The sequence below is a fragment of the Lepisma saccharinum genome, chromosome 6 (assembly GCF_977018435.1).
Source record: "Lepisma saccharinum chromosome 6, izLepSacc3.1, whole genome shotgun sequence".
NCBI classification, from domain to species: Eukaryota; Metazoa; Arthropoda; class Insecta; order Zygentoma; family Lepismatidae; genus Lepisma; species Lepisma saccharinum.
In genome coordinates, this window is record NC_139234.1 from 6,163,490 (window position 1) to 6,189,458 (window position 25,969).

At 38.7% G+C, this 25,969-nt stretch overlaps 1 protein-coding gene across 3 annotated transcripts in view; it reads right to left on the reverse strand.

The window, feature by feature from the left end:
• Window positions 1–25,763, reverse strand: part of LOC145989207 (alpha-tocopherol transfer protein-like) — a 33,513-nt gene extending 7,750 nt beyond the window's left edge. The window contains exons 1-5 of one of the 3 annotated variants that reach the window (XM_083124510.1): window positions 25,636–25,763; window positions 17,246–17,386; window positions 13,769–13,928; window positions 12,907–13,159; window positions 8,494–8,604 (exon numbers count right to left, since the gene is read on the reverse strand). In XM_083124510.1, the coding sequence (XP_082980636.1) occupies window positions 8,494–8,604; window positions 12,907–13,159; window positions 13,769–13,928; window positions 17,246–17,384 (663 nt within the window). In that variant the 5' untranslated portion in view covers window positions 17,385–17,386; window positions 25,636–25,763. Of the gene's footprint in view, window positions 1–8,493; window positions 8,605–12,906; window positions 13,160–13,768; window positions 13,929–17,245; window positions 17,387–21,921; window positions 22,126–25,601 lie in introns of those variants that run through there. The other 2 variants (XM_083124509.1, XM_083124508.1) reach the window with 2 other exon arrangements.
• Between the last annotated feature and the right edge of the window lie 206 nt (window positions 25,764–25,969).

Below are 25,969 nucleotides of genomic sequence, written 5' to 3' on the forward strand. Positions count from 1 at the left end.
TTATACTAAATTCCGCTGTCACCTGTCCACCCTGAATATTAAAATGAACCCATCTCCGTTGACTTATTGACGCACCCGAAAGATGAACTTAATTTAAATTCTTTCCCGATAACGAATACGCTAAGGTAAAAGTAAGTAACAATTTCTTGAATTATAATTCATGCACGAGTGACCAGTAAGAAGTGAACCCCCCACCTGTAAGAGATCACTGACATTAGTATACACATGGTTATCTTACATGAATTGAAATCTGTAAATTAATAATATTCACACTAGAGAGTTGATTTATGAGCATTTATTAACTAAAACAATTGCAGAAATAAGATCTGCTGGATTTTATTTTGAATTACGACGAACACATAACACATTTTGAGTAAGCTACATTCTGCACCTTACCAACATGCCAGACAATGGCGTATTAATATGTGAATATCAACTGATGTGACCGCTGTCTTTTTCCTTAAAATCGATCACACCATGCTCATTGACACCGTCAATTATTACGTGTGAAAATAATTTGAAAGATTATCATTTTGATCATTTTGACGTTGCTGACGAATACAATTTTATATCATTTCAACGTATGAAAACCAACAATGAAATTTGTCTATGTAAGTTTTAGCAGCCACAATTATTGACAGCTAACGGACGTAAACATACGTTACAAAATCTCTCATTCGATATGAGGTAAATTTTGACAAATATCACAGAAAATAATGAATGAATTGAGCACAATAAATTAAAATTATATACAATAATTAATATTTACACAGTCTTAGGCAGCGAGAGATTTCCTCGACAAGATGGCTACCTCAAGCATATGCTTCGCGCTCAAATTAACGACGTATTGAGTTCCGTATTATGGCCATAATATACGCACACGAAAGCTAGCTTAAATCACGTATAAAGCCGATGAGTTTCATGTATTCTCAGTTGGATTTGAGTTTGTCCGTAATCACTTAGATAGAAAAGGATTCCTACTTACAATGCATCCGGGTCCTTCAATTTGTGAATATTGAGCGAAAATAAAATTCACATATCCGCTCACACCTTCACTTGCGCTCACAAATTTCTCGTGAAACAGGTAATCTTATCCTTTGTGGGTCATAGGCATCCTTCAATTTGGATGGATCGCCTATAAATGGACCGATGTCCCTTGATATCTGCAGCATCAAAACAGCTCACTTCTGCGTCTACCATATTTTCTCCCCGAACTCCTGAATCGCTCTTCCGCGACCCGTTCCTCACGTTCAGATTCCAACCTGCGATTTCCGGCAACAAGTCCAATTCCCAGTGCAGAACTGCTTTCACATCCAACGTATATCCGAGAATGATTAAAACCCATGGTTTAATCTTTGTTTTTCACAAACTCGCCAAATCACATTAAAGAAAGAAGCATTTTCTTGCTGGATCCCGTTCGGAAATCAAGATCAGTTATTATCAATGAACCGTTCAAAAGATCTGTTACTCGAATAGCGCTGCACAATGTTGCCAACAGATATAAAGATTTTGCTCTGTGAGTCCTCAAGAATATAAGCATGCGCGCAGCAACAGCCGTGGTTAATTTTCAATAATCATTATCAATAATATAGAGAAAAACATGAATACAGTTGAATATAATATGACTCGTATAACGATACCCGTTATAATTGGCGCCCAACAAGAGGCTGAACCCAATTAACACACAATTTCTTATTCCTTACAACATCCAACATGAAGGTACACTCAAAACACAAATTTACACACCATAACAAGATTAGTATTACACTACATTTACAATATTAGCAATCATCACTCAATATCAAAATATTTACATATATATCAACTTTTGATTATAGAATCTTTACAATATGTGCGAAGTTCAAATCGCACTGGTCACTCAACATTAGTGCACCTCAACTGGTGCTGATTTGCAATTAAATCTCACGATGGCACGCAGTCCCTACAAAAAGTATGGCCCACTAGTTTAAACAGACCACCGCTGGCAAACGCTAATTTGAACCATCCAATCACAATAACCACCACATCAACTGCTTTGACATCAAAGAAACCTTCAAACAAAAAAAATATATATTGACTTTTTACAAGCTTGACGATAGGCTTGACATCCTACTCGATGCCCACACCTTTGTGCAAATCTAATTGCGTTTCTCACCAAGCCCCAAAATTTATTTTCAACTTACGCCCCTTACGATCAGTGAAGTGAACTCTACCTTGAACTCAGCAAGATCTCTCCTATCAGATCACCTCTAATCCTAACTTGACCCAAGTCTGTGCACAAAAGCAAACCACCGACTTGAACTACCGTATGAAAATGATTGAGAGGGGAGGAACAATAGGAATTAACTTCATGTTCAAACCCGCCGCGAAATTGTACCAACTTGGCAACATTGCCCGCCGCAGGCACTATCTCACTTGGCAAACAAGAATATCCTACCCTTACCCTCTAATCTTCATTTCCCTTCAAATCCCTGACCAAGGAATCTCCTTGCTCCCAGGTACTTTTCAGGTTCATCAATATTTCCTGAACCCCTGTAAAATTCCCGTCTTGCATGTACTCTACCCAATACTTCAGTTTGTCCAAGGAACATTTCCATAATTTACAATTTTCTATTGATTGATTATCATATCTTTGCCCTGTAACACAATCAATCAATGCCAGTGTGGAATTACCACTATTTTTGATGCAAAGATAGGGCCCAACAAAGAGTTCACAATATTTCTTTATTACCTTATCTCTCACACCGCCAGAATTTTGATTTTTAATGAAAACCAAATTTCCTACTTTAACCTTTGGATGAGTTGCCATGTTTGCATTAAGCTTTTTTAACCTATCTTGCCTTTTATTGAAACTGGTTAGATTTGCCATGACCAATTTGCCATCCCAGGTCACATTATCACCCACGTCCAAAAGCGGTATGTCGGTCAATCTCCTCGACATATTTAACCTGAGTTCCGGAGGCGAAAATAACGTTTAAATTTTAATTTTACACAAGATACGTGTTTAAAGAGTTTCTATAAAATTTGAGAGCTTGATCTGCCAAATAGCCAGGAAAATGTTTTTTCGCAGATATGAATCCATGTTCGGACAAACTCAGCAACCTTAACTGAATACGTGCGAAAACAATTATCTGATAGACAGAAGCAACAACAAACAGCTGATGACACCAGCCCCGTAAGTACGCGGCGAATAAATTCTGTCACCTAATGTTTCACCATTATTATTGTTAGTTACGTATTTACACCACAAATAAACCACGACACTAGTCATGAGCGAATCAAAAGTAAGTTTCCGTAGGACTCATAACTTCACGTTGCTATCCCAAATTTTAGATAAAAGTATGTTCGTATCTATTGAATATTGACTATAACAGTTAACCTTTATTATAACCCTGTAATCGCTATTGAGAGACACATTCTATTACAGAAGCTCCAAGACGGACTCGTGTCAGGATCAAACCATCATTATGCGGCAAACGTCCTCTCGACATTCTTCCGTTCTCACATAACCTATGCGTGGAGACATCTTTAAGAGGATGAACAAATACGACAACTAGTGTCCCTGATGTTCCCCTACGTTCCTTCAGAACGCCCGAATTCTCAATTTTTGCTTCAATAGGTTCGTACTAAAATTTCACGACGATACTACGTAGTATGCACATTTAGCAACAGATTTGAAATGAAGCTACCCACGTCATGGAAACGAAATCGAATCTAAGGCTTATAGAGAAGTCACTTGCTTCTAAATGATGGTGAAACACCATAACTCCACATAAGCTTCTATCCTCAGAATTCCTGCACTTAATTGTCCTTAAGATTCCTAATCCTGAGTATTAGTTTGACACAAGATCCCCAATGAAATTACGTATCAAAACCAAATTAATATTAAAAAAAAAATATTTATACTCAAAATCTCTTTCTAAGCACCCCAAAGATACATAAATTATAATATTTGCCCATTTAAAATATGTTACGTGCAATATTTACATTTGTACAAAGCAAACTTACTACAACTAATTAAAGAGTGATGATAGCTCCGATGACCTCACTAGGTTTCATCTTTGAGCAATCATACTCTCCCAATCGCATTTCATGAGATTTTCTCCTGACATGAGTACGATGCCAAACCAGTCGTACTCTGTACAAAAGAGACAATGCCCAAAGAAGACAAATACTAGAAGTTTCCCCCCAAACTTTTGTTCTGATATGTTTCCGAGGACACTTCTTTGTTTTTCTTTTCTTAATATGGCTAGGATGTAAGGGCACTCTCCCTCCCGCAACTGTTCGACTGACTCCAGAAGTTTTCTTGATCTGAGTTTCCCCTGGTGATTTCATTTTAACTCTGATGCGCCTCCTGCACCTGACTGAATAACCAGTTCCTAATTTCATCGAAGAAACGACAAATATCATACTGGCCTTTCTTTTGCCCATGGGGACATACCTTGGACCACACCAACGACAACTTCTGAGTTCGACTACATAATTCCCCATAACAGTCTGCGGTGAATAATCAGATATTGGTTTGACTACATTGAGTACCGAATGGTCTTGATCTAAGGACATTTCAGGTAAGTAATTACCAGTTTCAGACAAGACAGAGTTATTCTGAGCAGTTTTTGTATCAGTGGGTGTGTGACGAAGATTCAACTTGCTTACTGAACACCCTGTATCACTTTGCACCGTGCGAACAAGCTTACCCCACGAAGACGAACCCAGAGAACAACATTCTTCGGAACAAATGCCTGATGGAGAAACTTGCAAGTTCGGTTTTGGGATAGAAGTAACATCCCTGTGGAAGCCGACTGAGAAAGGCTCATCCCTGTTACCTGACGCCCCAAGAGCACCCTCCTTGCCTACAATATGTTTTCCATCATTTCCCTCGTAATGTTTTTGTTCTAACGCTACGTTCTGGTTAAGTTCGCTGGTACACTGTGCACCCCTTTCTGACCAGGAAGTCCGAGTGCCAGTGCAGTAGTCATATTCGACCAAACGTGAAATACACAAGCAATCTGTAACCGCAGGAGAAGTAACAGCATCATTCGAATGTTCACAAGTTTCATGAACACGCTGTACTTCCGAATTCAACCTACGTGCCAATTCATCACACTTCCTATCTAACCCTTCAGCTCTACTCATGCATTCTAATCTGTATTGAGAGACTGTCAAAGTGAGATCATGAAGACCCTCATTTGTTTTGACCACATCTTGTTGCAAGTCTAAGATACATTTGCTGGTATCACTGAGGTCTGACTGAAGTTTTCCCACCAACCTACTAGTGTGAGCGGTAAGTTCAGACTTCAGCAATTTGTTACTGTCATCCAATTCTGACTTCAGCAATTGGTTACTGTTATTTAATTCTGACTTCAGCAATTGGTAACTGTCATTTAATTCTGACTTCAGCAATTGGTTACTGTCATTTAATTCTGACTTCAGCAATTGGTTACTGTCATTTAATTCTGACTTCAGCAATTGGTTACTGTCATTTAATTCTGACTTCAGCAACTCAATACTTGCTTTTGACGCCTGGAACCGTTGATCATTCCTTTCATCACTCTGCTTGATGAACGCGAGCAACGATTCCAAAGTCACAGGTTCGTTTTCAGTTCCCATTTTTTTTTTTTTTTTTTTTGCCAAAAATTTAAAATAAAAATTTGCTTAATACCTATAAAACTTTCAACACTGACGTCTCGTAATCTTAATGTGACGAACCCTGAGAGGTGAGAACTCCCAATCAGAATGTCAATGCCTGGTGGGTAGGTATATTAAGTTAATGTGAACAATTTAGATGACATCTCAATTGTAAAACCCTGAAATCACACCAAATTCTCACACGTGACCCCACCCATCTCATCGGTAACGCTGGTAGCCGTGTTAAAGAATTACAACAATTAAGCTTAAACAAACTAAAGAATCTTGACCAAAATTACCCTAAAAGTTTATGTTCACCATTATTGACCTCAAGAAGTATAAAACCGCAGCAAAAATGAACTTATGCTTTATACTAAATTCCGCTGTCACCTGTCCACCCTGAATATTAAAATGAACCCATCTCCGTTGACTTATTGACGCACCCGAAAGATGAACTTAATTTAAATTCTTTCCCGATAACGAATACGCTAAGGTAAAAGTAAGTAACAATTTCTTGAATTATAATTCATGCACGAGTGACCAGTAAGAAGTGAACCCCCCACCTGTAAGAGATCACTGACATTAGTATACACATGGTTATCTTACATGAATTGAAATCTGTAAATTAATAATATTCACACTAGAGAGTTGATTTATGAGCATTTATTAACTAAAACAATTGCAGAAATAAGATCTGCTGGATTTTATTTTGAATTACGACGAACACATAACACATTTTGAGTAAGCTACATTCTGCACCTTACCAACATGCCAGACAATGGCGTATTAATATGTGAATATCAACTGATGTGACCGCTGTCTTTTTCCTTAAAATCGATCACACCATGCTCATTGACACCGTCAATTATTACGTGTGAAAATAATTTGAAAGATTATCATTTTGATCATTTTGACGTTGCTGACGAATACAATTTTATATCATTTCAACGTATGAAAACCAACAATGAAATTTGTCTATGTAAGTTTTAGCAGCCACAATTATTGACAGCTAACGGACGTAAACATACGTTACAAAATCTCTCATTCGATATGAGGTAAATTTTGACAAATATCACAGAAAATAATGAATGAATTGAGCACAATAAATTAAAATTATATACAATAATTAATATTTACACAGTCTTAGGCAGCGAGAGATTTCCTCGACAAGATGGCTACCTCAAGCATATGCTTCGCGCTCAAATTAACGACGTATTGAGTTCCGTATTATGGCCATAATATACGCACACGAAAGCTAGCTTAAATCACGTATAAAGCCGATGAGTTTCATGTATTCTCAGTTGGATTTGAGTTTGTCCGTAATCACTTAGATAGAAAAGGATTCCTACTTACAATGCATCCGGGTCCTTCAATTTGTGAATATTGAGCGAAAATAAAATTCACATATCCGCTCACACCTTCACTTGCGCTCACAAATTTCTCGTGAAACAGGTAATCTTATCCTTTGTGGGTCATAGGCATCCTTCAATTTGGATGGATCGCCTATAAATGGACCGATGTCCCTTGATATCTGCAGCATCAAAACAGCTCACTTCTGCGTCTACCATATTTTCTCCCCGAACTCCTGAATCGCTCTTCCGCGACCCGTTCCTCACGTTCAGATTCCAACCTGCGATTTCCGGCAACAAGTCCAATTCCCAGTGCAGAACTGCTTTCACATCCAACGTATATCCGAGAATGATTAAAACCCATGGTTTAATCTTTGTTTTTCACAAACTCGCCAAATCACATTAAAGAAAGAAGCATTTTCTTGCTGGATCCCGTTCGGAAATCAAGATCAGTTATTATCAATGAACCGTTCAAAAGATCTGTTACTCGAATAGCGCTGCACAATGTTGCCAACAGATATAAAGATTTTGCTCTGTGAGTCCTCAAGAATATAAGCATGCGCGCAGCAACAGCCGTGGTTAATTTTCAATAATCATTATCAATAATATAGAGAAAAACATGAATACAGTTGAATATAATATGACTCGTATAACGATACCCGTTATACCATTACAACATTGTATAATGATGAAGAGACGGGTAGGTTTATGTCTCGAAGATAACGTCCAGTGGATGACAACCATTTCTGCGCAACCGTTCCTGCAGTCGTCGAGGGACATCCTGCTAACTCAACGTAACATCACCACAGGAATCTGGGCGATTTCCTCACGGATACTTTTGAATAACAACTGAAGAATCGCCCAGATTCCTGTGGTGATGTTACATTGAGTTAGCAGGATGTCCCTCGACGACTGTAGGAACGATTGCGCAGAAATGGTTGTCATCCACTGGACGTTATCTTCGAGACATAAACCTACCCGTCTCTTCATCATTATACAATGTTGTAATAGCATCCTCTGCACTATTCATTTCCATGGTTAAATCTCCTGCAACTATTTATTCTCTTCTTTACACCTCTGTTTCAAAATTTCCCGCCTTTTTGAGACACATGGTATGAAGAACAATTACACTATAACACGGAAAAAAATATACTACAAAATTACATTTGTGAAGGAAAAGCAAAGCTTTCGAAAGATTAGCTTAAAGAATACAGAAGGTCAAAGTTACAAAATGTTACGTTTGTAACTATGGAATTGCCCAGATGACAAGAACATAAAAAAATATGGTATGCCGGAATTTCGGGATCCTATTGGTATTTTGTAATATAATTACGTTAAATTTAGAGAGATTACCTTTTTTACGAGTAAAGCAAAAACTTGAATTAAGTCTATAAAGTGACAGAGAAAGCAATTTCCAAGTGGAACTGTGGATCAGAGGGAGTTTGAGTACTGACATGAATAATATTAGAAGGAATGTGCGGAGGAAGGAGGAAAACGTGAGACTCAAAATGCTCACCCTTTTGCTGATCTTCTCCTTGAGCATTGGTAGGATGATGTTGGCGACCTTCTCCGCCACGGGGGACATGTTCACGACGTGGATCTGCTTCACCTGGTGAGGGTAGACCTCCTGCAGTAAGGAACAAGGCAAAGCCATTAGAGCACTGGGGGTTGGTTTACATCGCTCTGAGGTTCCAAACATATTGGAGAAAAGTGAAAATATTGAAAAGGGTGACAGCAGGGACTGCGAACCAAATTTGAACTCGAACTGAAACATGCTCCAGTTCGACTTATAGTTCGCACTCGAAACTGAACTGAAATGTTTCGCTACATTCTGGTGCACCATAACCCTCCGTGTACTTTCAGTTTCAGTTCAGTTCCGGAATGAAACCTCATTGTGAACACTTTCGGTTCGCACCCGAACCTGAACTGAAATGTTTCCCTGCATTCTGGTGCACCATAACCCTCCGTGTACTTTCAGTTTCAGTTCAGTTCCGGAATGAAACTTCATTGTGAACACTTTTGGTTCGCACCCGAACCTGAACTGAAATGTTTCGCTACATTCTGGTGCACCATAACCCTCCGTGTACTTTCAGTTTCAGTTCAGTTCCGGAATGAAACTTCATTGTGAACACTTTTGGTTCGCACCCGAACCTGAACTGAAATGTTTCGCTACATTCTGGTGCACCATAACCCTCCGTGTACTTTCAGTTTCAGTTCAGTTCCGGAATGAAACTTCATTGTGAACACTTTTGGTTCGCACCCGAACCTGAACTGAAATGTTTCGCTACATTCTGGTGCACCATAACCCTCCGTGTACTTTCAGTTTCAGTTCAGTTCCGGAATGAAACTTCATTGTGAACACTTTTGGTTCGCACCCGAACCTGAACTGAAATGTTTCGCTACATTCTGGTGCACCATAACCCTCCGTGTACTTTCAGTTTCAGTTCAGTTCCGGAATGAAACTTCATTGTGAACACTTTTGGTTCGCACCCGAACCTGAACTGAAATGTTTCGCTACATTCTGGTGCACCATAACCCTCCGTGTACTTTCAGTTTCAGTTCAGTTCCGGAATGAAACTTCATTGTGAACACTTTTGGTTCGCACCCGAACCTGAACTGAAATGTTTCGCTACATTCTGGTGCACCATAACCCTCCGTGTACTTTCAGTTTCAGTTCAGTTCCGGAATGAAACTTCATTGTGAACACTTTCGGTTCGCACCCGAACCTGAACTGAAATGTTTCGCTACATTCTGGTGCACCATAACCCTCCGTGTACTTTCAGTTTCAGTTCAGTTCCGGAATGAAACTTCATTGTGAACACTTTTGGTTCGCACCCGAACCTGAACTGAAATGTTTCGCTACATTCTGGTGCACCATAACCCTCCGTGTACTTTCAGTTTCAGTTCAGTTCCGGAATGAAACTTCATTGTGAACACTTTTGGTTCGCACCCGAACCTGAACTGAAATGTTTCGCTACATTCTGGTGCACCATAACCCTCCGTGTACTTTCAGTTTCAGTTCAGTTCCGGAAAAAGTGACGCGGCGGATTCATATAAACTTTTCGTTTTCATTTCACAGATAATTACAAAAAATTACAATTGTCAGTACAATGTGAGATACAGTTCTTAAATGTAAAAATGTAAAATTTACTCAGTATTTTTCTCGATCTCAAACATAGCAAAACGCTCCCAGATCCTTAACATTTGGGTCTGGGAACGGTGTAAGTTCGAGAACTGAAACGTAACTGAAAATTTTCATTCCGGGCCAAACTGGAAGTGAAAGTTCAGACCATCCAATTACAGTTCGGGTAGATATACTCCGGTTTCATTCCAGTTTCAGTTCGAGAACTGAAAGTGAACCGCAATGTTTTATTCCGAGCCGAACTGAAACTGAAACTGAAAGTAGGTTTCAATTGCAGTCCCTGGGTGACAGTGATAGAAGAGAGAGAGAGAGAGAGAGAGAGAGAGAGAGAGAGAGAGAGAGAGAGAGATGACGATAAAGTTGCTTTCAAATCAACTTTATGCACAGATTTGCTAATCGGGACTGAAACTACCGTTTAATCCGAACCACTATGTGTACCACCGGGTATCAAACCGGGGACAGAGAATGAATTGAATGAATTAAATTTTCGGGGCACATATGGCCATTTTGTACACTTTAAATTGTACGAGTAAAATCCTTACCAGAAAGTTTATAAGAAGGAGTATAAAAAGCTCATTGACAAAGGTTGTAAAGGGACCTGCACAGGATATGTACACACACATTACAAATGTAAAGAAACATTAAAAATTTCCTCAGAGACAGTGTAAAAGTCCCGCGCATCTCAGAAAGCTAAAAACAGAATTAAAAACACTGTCATCTCCTCCCAACATGGATGAATGAGACAAGAGAGAAAGAGAGGAGAGAATGGACCAAGATATATATAAGTAGAAGTATGGGAAGATATGCATATAAGCTTGAGCGAACGAGTAGACAGTACACAGAGAAAGTAAATATGAGAAAATGTATCTAGATAAATGAAAACAAAAGGTCAATACATAAATAGAGAGAGAGACACACAAGCACACAAAAAAGACAGACAGAGAGAGAGAGAGAGAGAGAGAGAGAGAGATTAGAGAAGGTGAGAGTGAAAGATTTACTACTGAATGAGAGACAGAAGAGAAATTCAAAATGTGTGAGAAGGAGAAAATGAGTAGCAAAATATGGAGAAAAAGATAAATCCAAAAGGAGGGAGAGAAAAGGAGATCCACAGAGTCGGAAAAAGCATGAAAGAGAACACGTTACATCTAAGACAGGTAATCGACAAGGTATAGTGTAAAGTGTTCATTGCAGGTTGGCTATGTAATGGAAAAGGAATATCTAGTAAGGACTGAACAGGTCTAAATTGGGAGAGAAAGGAAAGATATACGCAAGGAGCCGTGACCAGATCACTTGTAGAAAGACATCAGTTGTATTTATGTGCCGATTCCAATGTGTAATCTGGTATATTTCTGTTTGTGAATTGGGAGCTTTGCAAGTTTTAATGTTAATGTCACATAATTGCAAGTAATAATTGAGCTTTTGCTTATTTAATCATTTTGTAGTAAGAAACATACAGGAAAATAATGAGAATATAGTTCACAAAACATAGGAAAGGAAAAAATTAACACATTTTCAAGTTTTCCCAGAAATCCGCTCATAAACTACCTAATCTACATTTAAATCCTTTCAGTATTATTTCTGACGCTTTTGTAATCCTTACGCAACATTAACACTTGTTACTGCATCGCTGAGAGCGAAAATACAAACTTTGAGAAACCCAGATTTCCCAAGAATTGTTCTGAATCTTATCTCCGTGAAACTGACTTTCGAACCTTGACAAAATAAATTTTCACAGTGCCAGTCATGTGACTCATGAAGCCAATAATGAGTGGGAAACGTCCTTCGTGATTTCCCGTTAATTATCAACCGGTTCCTGACGAAAACAGATTCGTAATATAACAATGGAAACTGGTAATAATGCAGAGATTATGAAGGCTGTTGCTCACAGTCCAAATGATATAATCTCAACCCAGATTTTGCCCTAGACGGAAAAGTTGCCTTCTTAGCAATCTCACTCTCTACTTCGACAGGCGGCGAATTACTGGTGGACAGATGGCAACACCAGGACATCGCTAGAAAATAGCTAAATCTATTTCGGTTGCAATAAAGGCTAATCTGTTTAATCTGTTGTGTACGGTAATTGGCTGGCGAGGTATGACGCCAATAAGATATTTATGCAAAATATTATTTAATGAAACACACTGTTAGAATGAATAGCAAATATAGTATGTTTAATAGAAGGTTTGATGGAAAAGTAAGAAATCAATTTTCGAGAATATTTGGAGGAAAACTCAAGGAAGGATGAAAATACAAGAAGAAGATGTGACTAAGAAAGTTTTTGGAGAAAGAGCTCAGATGGAGAGGAGAAAAGGAGAACACAAAATGACTGGGAACGGATTTAGAGAAATACTTGAGAAAGGGAAGAGGAGATCGGGGATAGTTTTGTAGAGCAGGAAGATATGATCAGAAGAATATATGATTGGGATAGAAGGAGACCTGAGTGAGAGAAGGAATGAAAAAGTGGTTGGGAAAGTTCTTGGAGAAAGACGTTAGGAAAGGAGGTGAGATAGATAAGACGTTAGGAAAGGAGGTGAGATAGATAAGACGTTGTGGTTAGGAAAGTTTCGGAATAAAAGCCAAGGAAAGTGTTTGCAGATATGTGAGGAATGAAGAAGCAATGATAGGGAAATGCCTGGATGAAAACCGACGAAGTAAAGAAAAGAAAGGATATGTTTGCATAAAGATCTTAAGGTACTGAAAGATAAAAGGCAGGATCAAGATGCAATAAGGAGACAGTTTAGATGGAAGTTTAAATCCACAGGAGGGGTGAGTGGTTCCGACACTTACCTGCATGAAAGTGATGAATCTTCTGACCTCGGCGAAGTTGACCCTCAGCAAATGCTCCATCGAGAATCCCTTGGCATCAATGATGAGGATCTCGCCAGCCCTGGCTCCGCCCCTCAACATCACTAAGTCCGCTGCCGTGATGTAGCACCTTGCTATGTTGTTGAAGTTTAGGTCCTCGGGTTTCAAGGAGACTATCCCCGTGAGATACACCCTGTAGCCCTCGGAGGTGAGCCTAGGCATTATAGCCACGTATCTGGAATATTAGAGGATGTTATAATTTGACAACGTTGAAATGGACCTAAAGGAAATCGGTAGGGATGGAAAACAGTATATAGATCTGGCTCAGGATAGGGACAGATGGAAGGCCTGTGTTGCTGCAGCCATGAACCTTCTGGTTTAAGAAGGCTAGAGAGTTAGTTAGTTAGTTAGTCATAATTTGATGTCTGACGTTCTTTTATTAAGACTCGTTAAATTATGACGGGAAAGAAAGAAAAATCTTCTGGCAAACATAGTGAGGAGCACCGTCTCTCAGTCTGGAACACAAACCCTGAATTTATTATCATCGAAGCCACTAGACGTACGTACCAAACGAGTGACTGATCATTTAGAGATCGACAAATTTATCCTATCAAAAATGTCATGTTTTTAGAAGAAATAAAGAGACAAACCTTAGAAGATAAGGTAATTAATTTTCGTTAATACTGTGCTTTATGTGACCTTACTCTTTTGGATACATTGCATTTCCGTTTACATATCTTGCCAGAAAGTTAAAATGTTATTACAGAATATGAGTATTGTTGCTTATTACAAAAACAAACAAACAAAAAAAACTCGAAGCTAGTTATTTTATACATATGCTTACCCATTCTTGTATAGTAGTTGGAAGTACGGTCTGTGGGGCTCCCTGTCGTCTGTGAACTCCGGCAATGCCGTCCTAAAGGCGAAAAGGTTGTCCAGCTTGGTCTTGACCTTCTCCAAGCTATACTTACAGCTACGTAGGTAGCTGACGATGTACTGCTTCTCTGCGATCACAAGTAAGAAGTAACCAATTATTAGGGTGCAACCTGAAGCTGCATCATCCTCGTAATTAATATGGGTCAAATACTGATTAGCCTTCACTACATGTGCATAAAGTGGATTTTGACTTTCGGCTGCACCAAACCTATTTAAGTACCCGAAAGACTTCTTAAAACTTCAGAAGTGGGCCTACGCTAACATTTTTTAGTTTTCTAACACCATTACACACAATCAACACTTATTGAAACCAAGAAAACAAAGGAAAACGGCAGATGACTAAGTCTCTTTGTTACTCTGGTGCTCGCAATCTTCAAACATTGTTTCCAATCCGTTACATTCAGGTTGGTCTATCATCTCTTCATATGTTATTCGAAAGTATAACGTCACACTGGGTTACCTATGATTGAAAATGTAAAAACCAAATGTGGTTGAAAAACCACTTTGCAATTTTAATCCCTTTGTGTGTGAACTATCTAATATTTTTAAGAGAACATAAATTAAATTAATATAACTTTAAATTGATGAAAGTAGGTGAGTAATGCTCAGAAAAATTACAATGGACGCGAACTTTTATTTTTAGCCATAACATTGAAAATTTCAGGGAAGTCTTAATAGCGTTAATATGTTTTGGAATTATTTGCAGTTTTACGTGTCGTCACTGTATTAATTTTGTGAAGTTTTATTTATAAACAAATATTATTCCGTATGAGTTATAAACTTTTTTTTTGTTTTTTACATTTCTAAACACCACAGAAATATAACTCCAGAAGGAACATGGTTTAAATAAAATGAAAGGTCAAATGGTTCAGGGGCGGTTTTAGGTATTAGAAGAGAAAAGCAGGACCAATAACAAAATTAACGCAAAAATGCATCGTCCCTCGTACATTTGAGCTCACTTAGTTGGCTGCTGACTGTCAAGCTTCTTCACTCTAATGCAAGTCGTTGACGACTTGTTAGGTGCCGAGCCGATAAACCGTCGTGATCAACACATATCAACAGGTGAATGACTATGAAGAGCGACGCATAGCGTTAAGCAAAATTGGGAAGGAAAACATAACAACTGATGAGGGAAAACGCTCAAAATCAAAATAAAACAAATACCATCCTTTTGAAATCATCATTGCTTAGCTGCATGGCTGGGGAGAGACCTGCGCTCGATCGCCAGCTAAACTTCGAAGGAGACGAAGAAAGTGAGCGGAAACATCCATCGCGACACTTTAGGCTGCTCTCATGCTGAACTAGGCTTTGTGGCGGTTCCTCTCTCGAACCTTTAGGCCACCCTCTGTCGTCAGCGTCCTCGAGCATAAATCGCCTTCGAAAAATTATACAATCGCAGCTATTACATTTAAAAAATCACGAAGACAAAGCGTCCATTCTCATCTTTACTTTCCTATTTCCTTCAATCACCTTTCAATATCCTATTTCATCTATTTCTTCACCTCGGCTAAAACTCAGTGGGCTAATGGGATACTCTGACCCCTCTCAGGTACGGGTATAGTAGTAGAAATACGTGGGATATGAAGCTTCGACTGTTATGCTCTAAATCATTTGACAGGCTATGGAAAAGGGAGATTTTATAAATGAATAACATCTGTTTCCGAAGAAAGGTCTGCGTCTTCAGTAGGCTTCTTTATGGGCAATTATTTTCCTGAAGATGGTTTATTTTCAAGATACTTTTATAAATTTACATCTTAGTTACAAATCTCCATAGATAAAGGACAGAACAGATTTCCTTCTTATAATTAAATCTACGCGACTTTTGCAGTTTATTTACATAATATGGACCAAGCTGTCATATCAGTTATATAAAGACGACCAGGCGCTTGCTTGGAACTTTATGAACGCTCCTTGACATAATGAAGCATAACTTTGACGTGACTGGCGAAGGTTTTAAGTATTGACTCCGATTTTAATATAAATTGGACATTATGGTCGGGCTTCAAGATATATGCAGAAATACAAACGGCTATAATTCGTAAAATATTAGAGACATCGACTTGATATCGGGTATGGCAACATGTTAGCATGTTCACAGGGCGAAACCTAACCATACCAGATATCAATAATGAATAACCTGATCAATAAATAATAATCATGGAGACGAAATAATCTGAACTTATTCTTCCGTATGATGGCATGTTAGCATGCCCACAGGGCGAACCTACTCATACGGCAGAATAACATTAAGTCCTGTTGCTTTATGCAAAAATTGAAAATACTATATTACGTATAAGTTTCGAAGAAATCAAACTGAATTATCACAAAGTTGAAAGAAATCGTAAATTAACTTATTCTCACGCATGGTGACATGTTAGCATGTCCACAGGGCGAACCTACCCATGCGTCAGAATAACAGTAAGTTCTGAGTCGAAATTTAACATTATTTTGTGAAGATTTTATTTAAAATTTCAGAAAACTTCAAAATAAAGTTGAAATGAACTTATTCTTTCGTATGGTGACATGTTAGCATGTCCACAGGGCGAACCTACCCATACGACAGAATAACTATGTCTCTAAGCTAATTTGGGAACGAAGACTGAGTTCTTGAACCCTCCCATAAAGGGAGCTGAGTATTTAAGATGTTAATCCATCGGAGTCGGTGATGAAAATGCCCCCGAATTAGGTTCCGTAGCTGTATTTATACCCCCGCATGTCAAGCAGAGCGCCTCCCGTGACACAAAAGATAAACATAGCTACAGCTGTGATATGCAGAACTAATTTGTGTATAATGGCAATATTCTAAAGATTAAACAGTATGTTCCATAAGGTTCATTTTTCTATGTCTAAAACAACAGTTATGATCCTTAAAGTTTCTATAATATTCTCTACTATAAAGTTGTCACATTCTTAAAAACTTCTTTCCAATGTCCATAAGGCTTATATTACTAATAACTCCAACTGAAAGTTAGCTCTTATGGCTTTCATAATACAAGTAGTTTGATTCTAAAACTGAGAACACATACTTTTGACTAATTGTCAACAATGAAAGATTTTGCTTTCAAGAAGCTTGCAAATAACAAATTCTAAACTTCTCGAATGACAGAATTAGGTCATTAGTTCAACTATTAAATATCTCATCTTTCATTACGTTATGATAGTGAATATAAAAAGTAAAATAATTAAGAATAATATTAAATATGAGCGAATCTTTGATATGGTTCGGGAGGATCATATCAGACTTACCAGCGTTTATATGTAAAGTAGTAGAAAGTTTGGCTGATTAAAGAAAAATATGACAATAGTTTTATAACAATTTTATGTAAATGGACACCAGGATTTTTATGGCGCCCAGCGTGGGGCTCAATAATATAACTAGACCCACCTAGCTCATCTGGTAAATGTGGCTGCTGCTTCAGCCACTCCTGGATGATCTCTACGTCCTTTTCCAATTGAATAGGGTCCTCTCCAAGCTTTTTCCTTACCAGCTGCTCCTCTTCCGGGGTCAGGCTATGCAAATCCATCACTGATGAAAAAAGGAGAAGAGTGGTCATTCACACACTGGCACACACTGGATACAGAAAACTGTATTCCCGGCATCGAGAGCTGGGTACAAGCCAAGTAGTATCAACTCCCGTTGTTTAGCTAATTGCACCTAAATGATGCATAAGCTGATTTTTTGTTTTATTCCCAATCAATTAACATCGATTTTATACCCCTTTTGTTAATTGCAACGACGAGGATGTACTGGTGTAATGGCTGCCTCACCAGTCCGCCACAGAAGCCGGTTGCTCTCTGTTGTGAAACGCGAAGGCACAGTTCGAAATACTTTGTTTCTGTGAGATGATAAGACAGGTAAAGGTCTTTTATACTCTTGCGGCGGGCGGCATGCTGACAAGGGAAGTGGGGAGGGACCAACGCAGCAGCCTGTTGAACGAGGTTCACGCAGTACTTATACCCGTCGCGTCGTAACTTTCTGCGCTGTTGTCTGGTTGGTCTGCGGCGTAATCTCCGCTCCCCACTTTCCCTGCCATAACGAGGACCGGCCGCCGTAACAGTGGAAAAGACCTATAGCAGATACAGAAAACGAGCGAGAGAGAAAGACAGAGAGCCCTAGAGATAAGGCCATCAATACTTCCTATCAGTGTGTGTACCGAGAAATCGCCGAGCACGCACCTCTTGCGTAGCTAAAAAGCTATCATGAAATATTTTCATGTATTTGCTACTTCCTGCTTGCTCTGTGAAACGATGAAGTGTTCTGGAAATTTGTAGCCACGATTTCAATTCTTTAGTTCTTCGTTTTTGACTGCGGTGTGCTGGTTCTCCGCCGAGAACACAATTCACCTGCTGCAGTGTCTACCTATGCTATGCCCTCGGAGTCTTACGTTGTTTTTATATGTTTCATCAGAGCTTAGATGTGGTAATAACTCTTAGTCTCATGAGTCCAGGAGAAATCACTTTCGTGCTGACCTTGGTTTTCTGACTTTATTTGCCAACTCTACGAAATAGTTAATATTACGTCACTTATGCTACTCTTGCATGGAATGAACGACAGAATTCTGTCTACAACGGTCGAACATAACACAATGAAATGTTTAACGTTTTAGCCATATGGGGTCAGAGTGGCCTGTTGAAATTTGAATTAATATAAAACACTAGTAACAGGGAAATATCTAAAAGAATAAGTATGGAAGAATAATGAAATTCAAGAAAGTCCTACTTTATTTTCATAACAATTTTGATCACCACACGTCTCTTCTATGTTAAATGGGCAGTGGTGGTTTGGTGGAGAATAAAATTAGTGTGGAAAATTCAGGAGTCAAGAAACCTAAAAATGCAGCAACGCCGTAACAATAGCACCAACCAATGCTTCCCTGTCCATCTGTTGAAAGACGTAGGGGAGGTACTGTTGACAGTATCAGATCTTTACTAAGAAAAACACTGCTTTAAGTTTTACGCGGACTTGGTATTGTTTTTCACTAAGGAGCTGGGTAGACCCCTTCTTAACAGATCCATATACGGGGGAAGAATTTAAGGTTGTAGTGGCAACCCTCCGAAGTTTGGAATTCCAGGCAACGCATGGTCAAGATTGTGAAAGTTCGTTGCGTGTCCGCTGGCGGAAATGGGACCTGAAGGAATTAAGTGTGCTATGCAGTGTGAATAATTTCTTTATTAAAAACATATGGCCACGTGGCAAGCTGAGAGGGTTTTGAGAGCATTGTTCTTTCTCATGATCCTGCTAAGAGCGAGAGCATAAATTACCGTGAATTTTCACACGGTGAAGGAAACCTTCAATGCCGTTTGAAGATCATCTTGGAAGGAAAGTTGAGTAGCCGCACTTATTTAGCAGTAGTAGCAGTTATTAGTGGGAATTCCAAAGATTTTATACAAGGTGTCTGATAAGTCGTTTACCCTGAATTTTGAAAGGAAGAAGATTTAGTAACGGGGTTTGGTGCTCATCTGAAAATATAATAACGCCAACGGAGTGGTAAGCTACGAATCCCGTCCTGAGTATGGATGTTCTTTGTGAAAGTATCTTCCTCAATTTCACCATATCCTCACTCACTCTCGTCTTCGAATTAACCAGAGGTGGCAGACAAGCTAAGTAAAATAAAGCAAATCAATCAATAATGACGCCAATTTTGGCGCTCGCAAATTGTTGATGCCCAATGACACACCGAGAAAATGTGCAAACATTGATGTTCAGTTCAGTGTTGGAACATAGCGAGAATGTTATATATCGGATAACTTAACGGTAACTGATTTTATCATTAACTGTTCGATTCTTTCGTCCGTGGCACATTTTTGTGAATATTACAATGCAAAGGAAAAGCAAATGACTTCTGTGCTTAGGCGAGTAGTGTGATGTGAAAACTAATGGTTTTATATTCAAATGTCACGTGGAAAATCAGTGCTAATGATGCCTTTGTTTAATCTTTGTGGTGCACCTCGTTAACCCGCAGTATCTGTGGAAGATCACTCTGTAGCTTTGTAAGAGGGCAGGAGGCTTAGTCAGTCCCGTTCTCATCCGTGCATTTTTTCTTTAAATTGCTGTCTTCTGTCACGTTACAAGAATGTGAATGATAGAAAGAAGTTTTGAGGCAGTACTACAGCCACTGTGTGAATTAAGCTTTTTACTTTGGGGTGGTGGAATCCTCACTCATGTCGTATTTCTGTCTCATTTCGGGAGGTAGTTTTTTTGAGTGGGTATGCAAATTTGAATATGTTACCAGTTAGCAAACTAAACTATTGGTTTGCGGTTCTAAGTATTTTAGAGCAGTGGTTCTAGCCTAGGTCATTAAATCTTATAGCATTTACACGTAATATAGAAACAATTAGTATATACACATTCTAGGCAAACCCAAACTCGTACACAAAAAGAGCTATCAAACTAGTAACACCGAAAACTTGACCAAGTTCAAACTTAACGTCCACCTAACCTAAACTTAACGTCCACCTAACCTACCGACAAGTATCGTGTGAACGGTTTAATACATGTAAAGTATCAGCACTATGCCATGAAAACTCAAGTGGAAAACAGCTTGCTCGGTGAGGTTGGTCAGTTTCAGATTGTTTCAGGATGGATACTTTTCGTCAGGGACATTTTTGATGACTGGACCATGAATGGACACGAATGATTTTTCAATTGTTCTTGTTACATAGCTAAGAAATGGTACACTATGGTTTCAGCATCATTTTCTTTGAGGTGGATAAAACCATCCTTGGCGGGGATGAACATAATTCACACATTGACTATAGCTGTACACAACTGAAATGTTAACTTTAGAAAAATTATTCGTTTCGGAATGGATTCACATTTGAATAGAACTTGCGCTGTTGACCTGCTATTTGTACAGTGGGATCCATGAGTATTACCGTGCAAATTGTCCATGACTATTTTCATTAATTTTTCTCTTGCATCTTCTGTGTTTTTAAGCGATGGATTTTTATGTATGCTGCTGCAGAAGTTGTCAACAGCTTGTTTTGACTTTTCTTTTAATTATTGAAGCTCTAATTGGGTCAGAGAAAGTGAACGAATATGGCGATGGACAATTTGCACGGTAATACTCATGTCTCCCACTGTACCTCCGCTTCGAAGCATGGTGCCAGTGGCGTAGCAAGGGGTGGGCGAAGTGGGCGACCGCCCGGGGCCTCGCGTTCCGTAGGGTTGATACGAGAAATGTAATAAATAGACGTGAGAAAAAAGATGAAAATGGCCATTTTTGTGGGCAAAAAATTAAAACATTATCTTTGTATCTGGCTCTAAATTCTAGTTAAATGTTATAATTTGAACGAAAACGTCAAATCAGGGCCGTAACATACAGACAGGCGGGTCCTAAACCTAAGAGGGCCCGAAAAAAGTAAACATTATTGTATTATTTTTCACATAAAATATTTACGCAAAAGTTCAAATGCTTGCACATTTTTAACCATTTATTCTTCTCTTTAATAAAAAGTAATCCCGATTTTAATGTGTTAACGATAAAGTATCTCCAACTGCCACAAAGCAAGTGATAAGCATTTAAATGCTTGCGTTGTTTTCAACTCAACAAGGGCATGAATAATATTAGCAGTTCTTCCTTCCTTCCTACATCTCAGATTTCAGCTCCAGGAAAACAGAGAAATACATTTTTAGGGTGAGTGAAATCGTCAATGATAATTTACAGACGTATCCCTCAAGATTTTCTATCGATTCATATTGAGATATCAAATTTAAAGAACTGTTGGGGGCCTCGCATACTAATCTCGCCCAGGGCCTCGCGATATGTTGCTACGCCACTGCATGGTGCTAGCGTCGAATGCTTACACCTCAGGGAAGCCTGTAATTCCCATGTTTTCCAAAGGCACAGATATCTTGCATTTTCAACAAGAAGTGGTGTAATTTGCAAAGAAGCAGAACCTCGCGACTTAGTGTGCATGAAAAACATGTTAGGACCCATCGTTGCACACATAGATGCATTTCATTAAACCAACGGATGTCTTTATCGCGTTATTGCGCCTACAAAAAATTCAAGGTTCCTACATGTGCACTTCGACATTAATCTCTAAACATAATGTTACCTTTGAGAGAGGTATATAAAGCCTCAGCATCCATAAACATAGTGCTATTAACGTGAAGTAAAAAGTCACAAGAGCTATATATAATTACTGGGAAATACGCAACGTTGCCAAGTTATTTTGGTAAGAGAGACCTTCAACGAAACAAAAGAAGCAGCTGCGACCCCGAGTATGAAGGATGTCTAATAACTAAGCGACAGCCATTCTTCATTTCATGAACCTTGCAGGAAGAAATTGCATTGTCGCATGTTGTTTGTGTGACGAAGATGGATACTTGAAGTCACTAAGGTCTAAATCACCATCCCTGAGACCTTCTGTAAACAAACGGTCTCACCGATTCGATGTATCACTCTGCGTCAGCTGATCCATGACCGCAATCTTCTGCTGTTACACTCATAGTTCGCCGCACCTATTCATTTTATATAAGAGCCTCTGAATGTGAGAACCCGCTCTCAAAACATCAGACGAATATGCAGCCGCATACATTGTTACTTTCCCGGTCATTCTCTCTTTCATAACCTTTAAAACTGCAGACACTGACACACCACTGCACTGGGATACCAACTTAACCACTTCATTTACTGGTTTCTCAGGATACCACTGACAGAACGTTGCATAAATATTGAGTAGAATCTGTTTCTCACCCCTTTTCAAAGGCTGTCCTTGCTGGTGTTTTGAAAACAAGCTCGGAGAACACGGAGACTTTCCCTCACGCATAGAACTCGGCATGTTATTTTTCTAAGGAAATATTACTAAGTTGCACTACTTCCTTGCTGTTCACATGATTATTTTTAGAAAATAACCAATGTTATAAAATATCATTATGTACACAAATCTCTAAGCTCATTGAAAGTTATATTACTACAAAATGTTCACACTTATCTTGCCTTGCCATGTCACCAAGTTGTTTTACGAAGTGCACTATATTTGGCGGAACAAAAATCGTTATTAGGATGCTTGTCAAAGTTTCCAACCGCAATAAATTTACGAACTTTTTGTCTTGTTTTGATCATCATCAATATATTTATTGGACTTACAGCAATGCATATGGCTGTTTATGCCCATTATATATTTTATTTACATAAGATACAATTTACATAAAATGTACAAACAAATTTCAAATACACTCCTATCTATATCATCCTTAGAAATATACATTACCATGTTATATCATTTTGTCTAAAAAATGCAAGTAAAATATATTAAAAAAAAGAAGCCAAATTTATGGGAAATGATTACTGGTGCAAAGAGTTAACCATAAAGGTGAAGCAATAAGTAAAAAAAAAAGAAAGAGCATTGGGTTTAAAATGAGACGTCATTTGCGGCAGCGTATCCCATACTACAAATTTGCCATTGTTTTACCTTACGTGGGTTTGTGATTTGATATATAGATTGTTTTCTGCACTAATCGTTGTGAAGGAATGTTGATGGCTACACTGCTTCCGCAAGTGAGTAGCCACAGGGGAGATCGAGCCCACCGTGCATAGCTTAGCCCACCCAAATAGGCTGCATTAAATTTTCAGTCATTTATATGAGAACATGAAACCCTCGGGAAAGTGATTGAAAGAGTGCAGGAAAGGAAAAGAATAGAGAAATGGAGTAGGGAAGAAAGAAAAGAGAACCAGATGAGTAGATAAACAGAGAAACAGAGTGAGAGAGAGCTTGAGGGAGAGAATGAATGAAGGAGCTAAAATTTTGGGTGCTCCGGCACATATTGTGGCCATTTTGCACCCTTCGTGGTATACGAGGAACATTTCCCTTCTTTAAAATCCCTACCTAAAAGTTAAGAGTAGTGACATAGAGGAACAAAGGAAGACGAAAAGAGAGAAAAGGAGGAAAGTGATATATAATCTGAGAGAAAAGAGAGGGAGAGAGAGAGAGAAAAGTGAGAGAAAAAGAAATAGAGAAACAAAAGAAGAAAGAAAATACAAATATATAAAGAAATAAGCATATAAATCGAGCAACCGAGAGAGATAGTGAGTTAAAAGAACATAGGAAGAAAGGAAGATAAAGAGGGAAAAGGTAAGTAGTAGATAACTGAAATGAAAGATAAATTGAGAGGAGAGAAAAGTGATTCAATGAAAGAAAGAAAAAAAATAGAGAGAAACGGAGAAAGGGAGAGAAAGAGATCGGAAGATAGTGAGGGAGGGGTACAGAGGAAGAAAGAAAAGAGGAAAAAGATATACCGGGAGGAGAAAGAAAACTAGATGTAATTCGTTAGCACCATGGCGAATTCTGTTACGCACCAAACTAAATATTCGACTTGCGGCCGCTAATTTCGAACATCAACCAAACAACCAACTTTGACAGAAAAAATGTTCAAATCTAGCCCGCTTAGCGTAGACAGCAATTTGTAGTATAACCAGGCCGGATATTTGGATAGCCAATCCGTGCATAGCCCTAATGTGGATATAAGACAAACTAATTTTTAGTGATTTCATGCTCATATTTCTATAAGTGTTAATGATTTCCATTTCGAAGGAGGCTAAAACTAATTCTCCGGCATTCCTAAACCCGAAGTTTTATTGCGAAGGAAGCCAAACACATCCTTTCCGATTCTAAGTTCTTTTTTTCTGTTTCGTCGTGAACATTTGTATGTCTATCCAGTCCCAGACCCTGTTAACATTGATGAAGAGAGACTCCCAAAGGAACGCCCATGCACAGGGCGGGATTCGAACCCGGAACCTTCTGTGATGACTGAAATTTCTATGATTGTATTGTGTGTATACGTTAAGACATGTATAATACGTGAGTAGTCCGTAATCATAGCTTTTATCAGCTCGAAGAAGTTTTTCTCAAATTAAGAAGCCAATATGAGTAAGTGTGCAGAAGAAGACAGTATCAATGAGAAACAACATGATTTTTATCTGAGAACATTGAAATTGATCCAAATGTGACGTTTGCTTAAGATACGGTGGCCTCCCCCAATGGCGTCGTCTTGGAATCAAGGGGTCCCGAGTTAGATACCCGATGGAGAAACATTGAAGAGTGGTTCGAATCCCACTTTAAACTGTAGGTCTAGTCCCGATTAGCCTATCTGTGCATAAATAGGGCTTAAAAAATTCAAACAAACAAACTTCAAATGCGAATGGTTCATTAAAAGCCTTTCACGTCGCATGATAATGATTGTTAAAGTTGCAAATCTAGATCCTTGGAAGCGATCTGAAACTCCAGTTCAGCCATTCTCTTTGACTGTTTCTGAACGAGTAGAGCTATTCTAGAAGAATACAAAGCACAACACCTCTAAACACAATAGTACTTTCACTAAGTTCACTTTTAAAGAGTTGACTTTACCTTCCATACGCGCCGACTTCCAGGTGCAAAATCCGTGTATGGACTGTTCGTTTCTCCTGAAACACAATAGCTTTTTATTCCAGCATCTCTCACCGCAAAAAGGCAAAGAAAGTGTTGAGACAATATGCCGTGGTTTGCATTTGTCTGTAGTTGCAAGACTTGGTTTTCCCATTCAGTTGGGCAAAATGTTCATTCCATTGTTCGAGAAATGACAAAAATTGAGCTCCAAGTTTTCCCTTGTACATTAAACCTAACCGCAAATTGAGGGAAGTGTTATTCCAAGTCTTATTAAAAGGATTACAGCAAGAATGAAAATGAAATCTTTAACCGCTCATGGTATTAAGAAATCTAAAAACACGATTGCATAAGATAACAAAACACTGACTTACCTGTTTAAAAAAAAAGGTACAAAGGCAAAGTTACAGAACGGCAGTTATAATGAGAAACACTTCTACACGAAACCACTAATCTTGTTGCTTCTGAACACTTGCGACTTTCATTAGCGAGTGTACAGCGCTGTACGAAAACCAAGAAGCGTGTGCTCGTACCCGATGTGAAGGTCAATGTTGTGGGGAATATAATTGTCCCTTCCTTTAATAGCTAAGATCCGTAATCACTTGCTCCCGACGTTTTCATTTTTTCCCGCTGGGAAATATTTGTAAAGGATATGATTACGTTTACATATGATTGTAATGACGTACTGGCTTTTGTTCGCTGCCAAGAGTTTTTGTGTACATTACCTTCAAACGTCATTGTA